The sequence below is a fragment of the Perognathus longimembris genome, chromosome 14 (genome assembly GCF_023159225.1).
Source record: "Perognathus longimembris pacificus isolate PPM17 chromosome 14, ASM2315922v1, whole genome shotgun sequence".
Lineage (NCBI taxonomy): Eukaryota > Metazoa > Chordata > Mammalia > Rodentia > Heteromyidae > Perognathus > Perognathus longimembris.
Genome location: NC_063174.1, coordinates 37,664,986 through 37,674,335, shown reverse-complemented (window position 1 = coordinate 37,674,335; position 9,350 = coordinate 37,664,986). Strand labels below are relative to the sequence as shown.

Sequence of the window (9,350 nt, the reverse complement as noted above, 5' to 3'; positions counted from 1 at the left end):
TTACTACCAGAACTATCACAATGAATAGACAAGAAATAGCACTTCACTTTCCTATCCATTCATCACTTTTCAATGCTATCAAGCACCCTAAAAACCTGTGTAGATACTCCAAATGATTGCCAAACGATTGATTCAGGTGGAAATACTCATTTTCTTCCTCATAAAAGAGATTACTGGACTGGGAATGTGGCTTATTGTGTTTGCCTAGCATGCATGAAGCCCTGGGTTCCATTCCTCAGCACCACATATATAGAAAAAGCCAGTAGCAGCACTGTGGCTCAAGAGGTAGAGTGCTAGCCTTGAGTCAAAAGAGTTCAAGCCCTAGGATTGACGAGAGAGAGAGGAAAGAAGAGAGGAGAGGGGAGAGAGATTGATTACTGGCGGGGATCTATATGTACCCAAGCATAATTTGTGCATTCTTTGTTCAAACTGTTTTCTCTAGTATCCAGCTGGCATCTGCTGTCATGTGCATTTTGCACATTACTCACATGCAAACACTAAGATTATTGGAAATTAACACTTGCATGCACCTATGAATTTTCTATCATTTATGATCAATTACAATTGAAACCACAAATTTAGAGGACCATTTTGGGCAAATGTACAAACTGATTGGCTTCAAGGCTAGCACTCTACCACTTAGCCACAGCACCACTTCTGGTTTTCTGGTGGTTAGAGGCAGAGTCTCAAGGATTTTCCTGTACAGGCTCTGAACAAAGATCCTCAGATCTCAGCCTCCTGAGTAGCTGGGATTACAGGCCTGAGCCACCAGAACCTGGCCTGGCCAACTACTTTTAAGGGAGTGGAGTTAACTCTGGGGCTTGCACTGAACACACTCCACTTGAGCCAGGTCTCAGCCCTTTTTCTGGGAGATCCATTTTGCCCAAGGACTTTCAAACTGCAGTCCTACCTCTGGCCTCCCACCTTGACCAGCTTGTATTTGATGTAGTATCTCCCTAATATTTTTGCATGTATGGTTGAGATTACTGGCCAAGTATATTTTTACGTTACATTTTTGCATTCTTTGTTCAAACTGTCCTCTCTAGTATTCAGCTGATATCTGCCCAAAGACTTGGTTACCTGAAACAAAATTATGTAAAAACTCGTCTGAGGAACGTTATGGTTCAATTTGAAACAATTGCTACTCTTAAACTATCGATAAAGAGATGAAACCCAGTGCTAGTGGCCAGGCCTATGCATAAAGATCAGGTCTCAATCAGTAATTGGGACAAGCACTTGTGCCTGTCCTCTCTGTGCATAAGGCCGAGACCAGGACCACAGTTCCAGGCCAGCCCAGGTAAAAAGCTCACACAAGAACATCATCTCAACAGAAAAAAGCCGGACATGTTGGCACAGGCTTGTCAGCCAGGAGCAAAACATTACAGTCAAAAAGTCAGACCCTATCTCAAAAATGACCAGTGATGTGGTTCAGTCAGTATAGAGCACATCAAGCACCAAGTACTAACTCCAGTATCACCAAACAGAAAAACAGATGAGCATAAAACAAAGGCTACATATATCATGCCATAAAAGCAGACCCTTTAAATTTCTTAGCCTTATCTAGTCTTCATACCCTTTATGGAGTTTATTCAGACTAACCATTCAAAGGGTTTAGAATTACTTTTACCTCTGGCAATTTCCCAAAGAAATGTTTATTCCCTTCCCAACATTTGTAAACATTAAAGCAGTAAATCTTGATTACTAATTCAGAGGATGGAAAAAAAAGAAAACTTGAGCACTGTGAGTTACACAAGAGGCTGGGGCATAAGGATCACTTTTTGAAGCCAGTCCAGGAAGTAACTCTGTAAGACTCTCACCTCCAACTACAAAAAGCCAGAAATGGAAGCAGTGGGATGAAGTAGTTGTGGGTTCAAATGAGCACCAACACTGAGCAAAAAAGCTAAGGGACCATGTCCAGGCTGCTTTAAGCCCCAAAGCAAAAGGGAGCAGAGGGAGTGTTAAAGATATTAAACAGATGCTATTTTATGTTAAGTATTTAAGCCTAGCACATAGATGCTAGCTAGCCTTCAAAATTCTTTGAACAATAAAGCTCATTTCAGTCTGATGGCTCAAAGTACAGGGCTATTAACTTTGACTCCGATATAGGATCTTAAGCAGTTTTCAGCTTACTTTCTCTTAACACAATCACACTCATGTCTCAAAAAACCAACATGTGAATTTCTTCAGTTTTCATGTGTATTACTTTTTAATTTTTGACTCTCCCAATTTTATTAAATAAACTGCTAAGAAATATGTTAATTTGCTTACTTCATATTAATTTGCTTACTTCAGTTTTCTTGGCATACAACTAAGAGTTGTCAGTTTCCAACAGTTCAGTGACTACCAGATTTGGAAATACCAAAAGTACTATTTAAAAGACCATGATTTTATGTGACAAATGTAGAAACGAATGGGAAATAGTATAGGACACCTTCACAGACACAAAATATTTTTTATAATATTTTATTATCAATAACAGCTGCTTTAATGTTTTTGTTCTGCAGCTGTTGATAGGTAGGTGGAAGAACCCTTGACCAAACAAGGAAAACTCAAGCCTTTATATACAAGCAAATTTAGAGCTCTTTTAAATGTCCAAAGCCAACAATTAGTTTAATTGAGGCATTAAACTAATTCTTAATCAACATATTTGAACAAACAGGAACTAAAATATTCAATTTTTTTTCTAATACAAAAAAATTAATGTTGCTTTAGTTATAAAAGAGCTCTGTCAATATACACAAACTATATACTTCAGACATTCACAAAAATGTGAGCAGAAGGCTTATCAAAAGACATTTAATACAATTAGTTTTCAACAACCCCTTGGTGGTCCACATCTACAAAGAAATCCAGCCCAACCCAACCCATCCAAATCCCACCCCCACTGAAAAGCACATACTTACCAGAATTTTTAGCAAGTATGGTTTGGGAATTTTTTTTAAAAAGGCCCCCAGGGCAAGTTATTTACAGTTTAATTGCCACTGTCAACTGATCTGGACCTGGACCTGGAGCGGGACCTGGACCTGGACCTGGACCTCTGACGATCCACAGATGCGGGAGATTTAGATCTACTTGAAGAACCACGTTTCTGGCTCTTCTCAGGCACAGGAGACCTACTAACAGAACGAGATTTGCTCCGGCTCCGGCTCCTGCTTCTGGACCGGCTGTAAGACTTGCGACTACGGGAACGAGATCGGCTCCGAGACCTAGAGGAACTCCTGGTCCGAGATCGAGACCTGCTTCTTGACCTACTATGAAAAGGGCGAGAAAGGGAGAAGAAAAACAAAATTAGCCTACTTAACAGGTCCTACAAACCCACTAAATGTAACTTTGACTTAAAAATATTAAAGATACCTGTGTCTTTTGCTGCCTTCAATTAACTTAATTTTCCTTCCATTTATTTCCTTTCCAGAAAGTTTTTCAATAGCATTTTTTAAATCACCATAAGAGGCAAACTCAACTACCCTAAAATGGGGGAAGGAGGACAGGGAGGGAATGACAAAGAGTTACTTTAAAACCAATACCTCAGAGTCTTTACCACTGAACACAAGTCTAAAATCATAGCTCTAACTCATTTTACTATCGCTCTATTAAATCTTACTTCTGATGAGCAACATTGCATACATAGCAAGGTTTTGGCACTGCTGACCTTTTGAGCCCTTCTCTTTCCCATGAGGGAACTCTTCTGTTATTGTGGGATGTATAACAATGCCAAGCCTCTAACCACTAGATGCCAACAGTACCAACAACCATTTGTGACAGTCTCCAAACATTGTACCTAGTGACCAAAATTGTCCCAAATAGAGAACCACCCATCAAATGTGCAATTTAAGTCCTCAGAAATGTTCAAGGCAATATCTTGAGGGTATTTCAAAAGGTTCACAAGTTCCAGGACACACTCACCCTTCATTTAATTTAGGTCGGTGTGCATCCGCAAAGGTTACTTCCCCAGCTTGTCTCATGAAATCTTTGAGATCCTTAACACAAGACAATCATGTTAAGGAGAGAAAAGGAAAAGTGACACAAAAAACAACCACATGGTAAAAAACAAGACTACTGAAAGAGAAGTTGTTAGATAAAGTACAAACATGGCATATACCACACTTGTATTCTATCAGATTTCAAAAATGTCAGGGCACGAAATAATCACATAGCATATTGCTTTTAAGCAAAATGCTAGAGGAAATTTAGATTTTAACATTAAAAGAGTATTAGTCTATACTGAGCTCAGTACAAAAAAGAAAAAAAAAACAAACAGAAAACAAAACAAAAAAGGGAACAGTACATATTTTTAAAGTAAAGACTAAAGTAGAAGTTTATATAAAAAAGAACATTTACAAAGACACCAGTTATTTTGTGCCCCATATGTCATTAAAAAATTTTACTTTACCTTTATTATTATTTCCCTAGGCTAGTCAAGCAGCAAACCATTAATCGGTCGGAGAAACCTTCATGACATAAGCCCGACTGGCTCTTCGCCACCCACTTGAAGGATACTACCCAATCGATGGAAGCCTTTAATCGCACAGCCCTCCCTATTAGCAGACTACTGGCGATGCAGACATGTTTTACTCTTGTGCAGTTACCAGGGACCACTTTACTGCGATCAGGATTCCAACGACCAACTAATTTCGTATCTTTCAACTCTTTTCGACCAGGACCTCTTATTCGGAAGCGTTACAGGAAGACAGCTCTCAACTTAGGGATCAGATCACGTTATCAACGCTCTGGGATCGCTGCAACCCGCACTTCAAGTAAGTGCACCGATTACGTCTAGACCGGCAAACACAGATCTAGAGGTGGCCAATTGATCACTGTAGGAGCTGACTGGCAAAGTCAACCAGGCCCAACCAAGAGTGACCAAGACAACGATTAGGATAACCCACAGGCACTCCTCGTCATAAGGCCAACGACACAGATAGGCTGGCAAATAAAGGGTTTAATATTTGGTTAAAATTGATTTTAAAAACATGAAAAAATATCCTCAAAACATTTACATTAGATCACTTATATTAAAATTTAAAACATTCCCCCAGTTACAGTTAATTAAAATTTAAAGCTACATCAATTAAATCCATTAATTTAATTAAATATAAAGCTACTTTTAATAAAAATTATTTTAAAAATTAACTACCCATGAACATTTTAAAAAGCCACATTTGAATTAACGCAAAACTGAATTGCAACAAACCTGCCAGCTGACTCTTGAGGATAAATTCTCAACTATAAGTCGATTTTCTGTTCTTACAGGTGGAGCATTTCTGAGAAAGAAAGTGAATATTCACAATGGAAAAATGCAGTTATGTACTTTTCTTGTGTTTGTGGACAAGTTCAAGCAGAGATGCCAAGTGATTTGAAAACTTCCAGAGTTTGTGTTGCCATCATACGGATTCATTAGGAACAGCTCTTTTAATATGGCCTGGAACAGACTAGTGAGTCCCAGAACCATGTATTTCTAATGCTCCCTAAACCTTAACTCCATCTACAATAACGATATCCAAAGCAACCATTCACCCATCACATACCGTCTATCATTTCGAGGTCTGCGACTGCTAAAACGGTCAGAGTAGCGTCCTCTACCCCGTCCACCTCGGGATCGAGCCCTAGCATGTTCAATAGTAACCCTATAGGAAAGGAGAGGGGGCCAAAAAAAAAAAGACCACTGTATACTTGTGCCATATAATCATCTACTGAAAAAAAATTCAGTTCAGATGATCTCTATTACCCTATAAGGGTCTCACCTTTCACTGCACAGTTCTTTTCCATCAAGTTCATATACAGCATCATCTGCATCCCTTGGATCCTCAAATTCCTAAAATGTAAGCATATGATACTTAGCGGGGCTTTGAACATGAACCGTAAAACAGTGGTACAGGAGGAAAAGTATCTTAGCTTCATGACACAAATAACAAAAGAGTGCCTGGGAGTGGTTTTCAGCACGTCAGATGTTAGGTTATTCTAACCCATTATAAAATTCACTACCTCAAGGTCGCCTAAGTTTCTGGAAACATTTGGCCTGGACTCAGTGAAGACCGTAAACACTGATCATCGAGAGCACTGCCTGGTACACAACAGTAAATACCCTATTCCAGTTCTAAATACTTACCACAAAACCAAAACCTCTCTTCAGATCGATATCTCTGATCCGTCCATAACCCTTGAAGAATCTTTCCACGTCTTTCTCCCTCGCCGCTGGATTTAGCCGCCCAATGAACACCCGACAGCCACTCATGATGTCCGGCTAGTGTTTCCTGTTGGGATACAATTCAATCCAAACAATACAAATGAATGGCTATGAGGGACGCCTGGTCAAGCATCCAAAACACCCCAGCGCTACAGGACTGCCAATAATGCCTCTTAATTTAGGCCAGGACCTTTTCGGATAGAGTCAAATTCACTATTCCTCCTCCCCCTCTCCCAGGTCCCATAACGCAGCAACCGCAACGCCCACTGCCACCTCTGGGAACTGCGCAGCCGCACTCTGCCCTTGGCTCCGGGGCCCCCTCCCATCTGCCGCAGTTAGGAAAGGCCGAGAAACGCGGGCGGGGCGACCCCGCCCTCCGCCAGGCAGGCCCAATGGAGACCGGCCGCGCTCGCGTCGCCGCCCCTCCTCCGCCGCGTCACAAGGGCTGGAAGCCGGAATCCGGCGACGCCACAGCCGCGCCTGCGCACACAGCAGCGGGCGATCAGGCCGGCGGGCGCTGGGCGGCACAAAATGGCTACTGCAGAGACAGCGGCGGGGGAGGAGTGCGCGTGCCAAACGCCCTGCTCGCGCCCAGCCCCACGGCCGCCGGTCACGGTGCCCGCCCGCAGAAAGCCCTAACGGCACCTCTAGCAAAGCCAGGGGCCGAGGGCTACGGGAGGAGGGGGAAAGGGATCAAACGCAGACCTGAGAGCGACAGGGAGGGGCGCGCAGCCCCGCCGTGGCAACGACCGCAAACATCGCTGCCTTCCACCGTCGGCGCCCCGCAAGCAAGGCCGGCAGGGAGACGCGCCCACCGACCGCGCTCGTTGGACTCCGTCCTCCGCAGAGTGAGAAGTCCCAGCCACTCGCCACCTGCGCGGCCATGGAGAAGTCTCAACCCAAGAGCCTCACCCCTCAAATCGAGCCCCTCACCTGCCGGACGCGGTCCTTGGCGGCCGAGACCCGGAGAGGCCCGCAGTCTGTGACGGAGTCGTCTGCCTCCCCACAGACCGGGACACAGCTCGCTCTCGTCTCTCCACAACTGACGCACTTAGCAGCTCCGGCGTTCCACAAAATGGAAGTCGCCCCCATGCGTCACTTCCGGGGCCGGCCCCTAAGGCTTTGGGACACCGCCCGGTTTTACCAGGGACGGAAGTTCCTGCGGGGCCGGAAGTCGCTGAGGGGCGGGGCTTCCTCACCGTGACCCAGTCAGCGACTTTCCGGCCGCGGTGGGTGGGGCCGGGGGGGGAGGGATGGAAACTGATGCGGAGGTGGCGGGCGCTGGGGGGCAGCAGTTGCCAAGGTTCCCTCTTGGATGGTCTGGTCAGGTTCCTCCACCTCCAAAAAGCAAAAATATCCTAGGACAAATGATAGCCTGCCCCCGTTTTTCTAGCTGATATTGGGGCCTGAAGTCAGGGACTGGGCCCTGCCCCTTAATCTTTGCTGTTATTTTGTTTTTGTTAGTCATGGGACTTGAACTCAAGGCCTTGGCCCTGCCCCTGAGCGCTTCAGCTCAAGGCCAGCGCTCTACCACTTGGAGCTACAGCTGCACTTTCGTTCTGGTGGTAAATCGGAGATAGTCTCATGGACTTTTCTGTCAGGGCTGGCTTTAAACCATGGGCCTCAGATCTCAGGCTCCTGAGTAGCTAGGATTACATGCTTGAGACACTGGCATTCGACCTGTCCTTGAGTCTTTTTCCACCTAAGGCTGGTGCTCTACCACTTGAACCACAGCTCCACTTCTGGCTTTTTGGTGGTTAATTGGAGGTAAGAGTCTCACAGATTCGATCTTCAGATCACCACCTCAATAGATAGGATTACAGGAGGGAGCCTCTGGCACTGGGATGAGAGCCTCTTTTGAAATTTAACATTTTTCCTAGATACCTTGAATGTTGCAGAGCAAAAAGAAACCCAATCTTCTCAAACATACCCGACCCTTTGTGTGCAATTCAAGGCCAAGGAATTGTATGCTCAACCATGACCTAGTTGTATTAGAGTCTAAAGAGCTGAATTATTCCTTTAGATAGAAGAGTTTTTCATGATGGAATACCTCAATTGGGACTGCAGCTAGAGGGCAATCATGAACTGAGATCCAAATACAGGTTTTGAATTTCTGCAGAACTAAGCTGGCTGGAGCATGTTTCAAGATGCTTAAGTCCAAATGGCATTTGCTTAATCCTCCCTGTTCAGGTTTCTGTAATGTAACATGAACATCTACCATCCTTCTGAAATGGAGAAGGTGCTTTCATGGTGTGAAACACAGCACTCCATAGGCTTTACTCCAGCATTTCCCTAGTAAGATGTTCACTCCAGGATGGAGAAAGTGTTATTTTTCTTTAATGCTTTGTGTGGAACCCAGAGCATTCCTTTTTTAAGAAGTGCCCAGAACACAGGCCCAAATATTTTCAACTATCATGACAGATAAAGTAGTTGAGGACCCTAGCAGTCAGCCTTTTCTCTGGCTTCATGGCCCTTGGGAACTTGAATAGTTTGTATGGGATGAACTTGTCCATTCACAGTTAACTGTGCTAATAAAAACAGCCCTAGTAGGTACACAACAAAAGTAGTTGTCTGTGGTGTGGAGTTAAAAAATGGATTTAAAAAGAGAATATGAGGGCTGGATGTAGCTTAGTGGTAGAGCACTTGCCTAACATGAAACCCTGGGTTCAATTCCTCAGTACCACATAAACAGAAAAGGCTGGAAATGGCACTGTGGCTCAAGTGGAAGAATGCTATCCCTGAGCACAGAAAGGCTCAGGGACAGAGCCCAGGCCCTAAGTTCAAGCCCCAGGACCAAAAAAATAATAATAAATAAAATGAAGGAGAATATATATCTTTCAAATGAGAAAACTTGGTTCAGCTGTTGGCTTAAAAAGCATTTGCATTTTATTTTGCACGAATTGTCCTAAAACAGTACTTACTCAACCATATTTGTTTCTGCATACTTACAAAAACAAATCAGTCTTCCAGTTATTCTCTACATTTTGTGTTGACTGTGGAAGCAACTGCTTGTGATCTCACTGCTATTTTTGTTTTGATAAAACATTAATCTGGAAAGGTTTTGGGGGAGTAAGAAAGATGAAATACACTGTGGAAAAAGTTGCTACCTTTATGGTATGATTTTTCCTCGGATCTAATTCTTTTATCAACTGTTTACTTTTATTTA

The 9,350-nt window shown here is 43.5% G+C and overlaps 1 protein-coding gene across 4 annotated transcripts; it reads right to left on the bottom strand.

The window, feature by feature from the left end:
* Positions 1-2,780: 2,780 nt before the first annotated feature.
* Srsf5 (serine and arginine rich splicing factor 5) lies at positions 2,781-7,275 on the bottom strand. Of its 4 annotated transcripts, none has more exons than XM_048362178.1 (8): positions 7,118-7,275; positions 6,107-6,251; positions 5,742-5,812; positions 5,526-5,624; positions 5,192-5,261; positions 3,904-3,977; positions 3,355-3,465; positions 2,781-3,251 (listed from the first exon to the last, which is right to left on the bottom strand). In XM_048362178.1, exons 2-8 carry the CDS (start codon positions 6,230-6,232, stop codon positions 2,972-2,974), a joined length of 831 nt encoding a protein of 276 aa, XP_048218135.1. In that variant the 5' UTR covers positions 6,233-6,251; positions 7,118-7,275; the 3' UTR covers positions 2,781-2,971. The 4 variants fall into 4 exon arrangements, with proteins under 4 accessions (XP_048218135.1, XP_048218137.1, XP_048218136.1 ...); XM_048362180.1 differs by having other exon boundaries at positions 2,781-3,248; XM_048362179.1 differs by having other exon boundaries at positions 7,122-7,268.
* Positions 7,276-9,350: the final 2,075 nt, after the last annotated feature.

Coding starts and splice junctions, on each gene's coding strand:
- Srsf5 (XM_048362178.1), bottom strand. CDS start 6,232: ATGAGTGGCTGTCGGGTGTTCATTGGGCGGCTAAATCCAGCGGCGAGG. Junction 5,262..5,525: donor AGACCTCGAAATGATAGACG/GTATGTGATGGG, acceptor TTTCTTTCTCAG/AAATGCTCCACCTGTAAGAA. Junction 3,252..3,354: donor GAAGGCAGCAAAAGACACAG/GTATCTTTAATA, acceptor CCCTTTTCATAG/TAGGTCAAGAAGCAGGTCTC.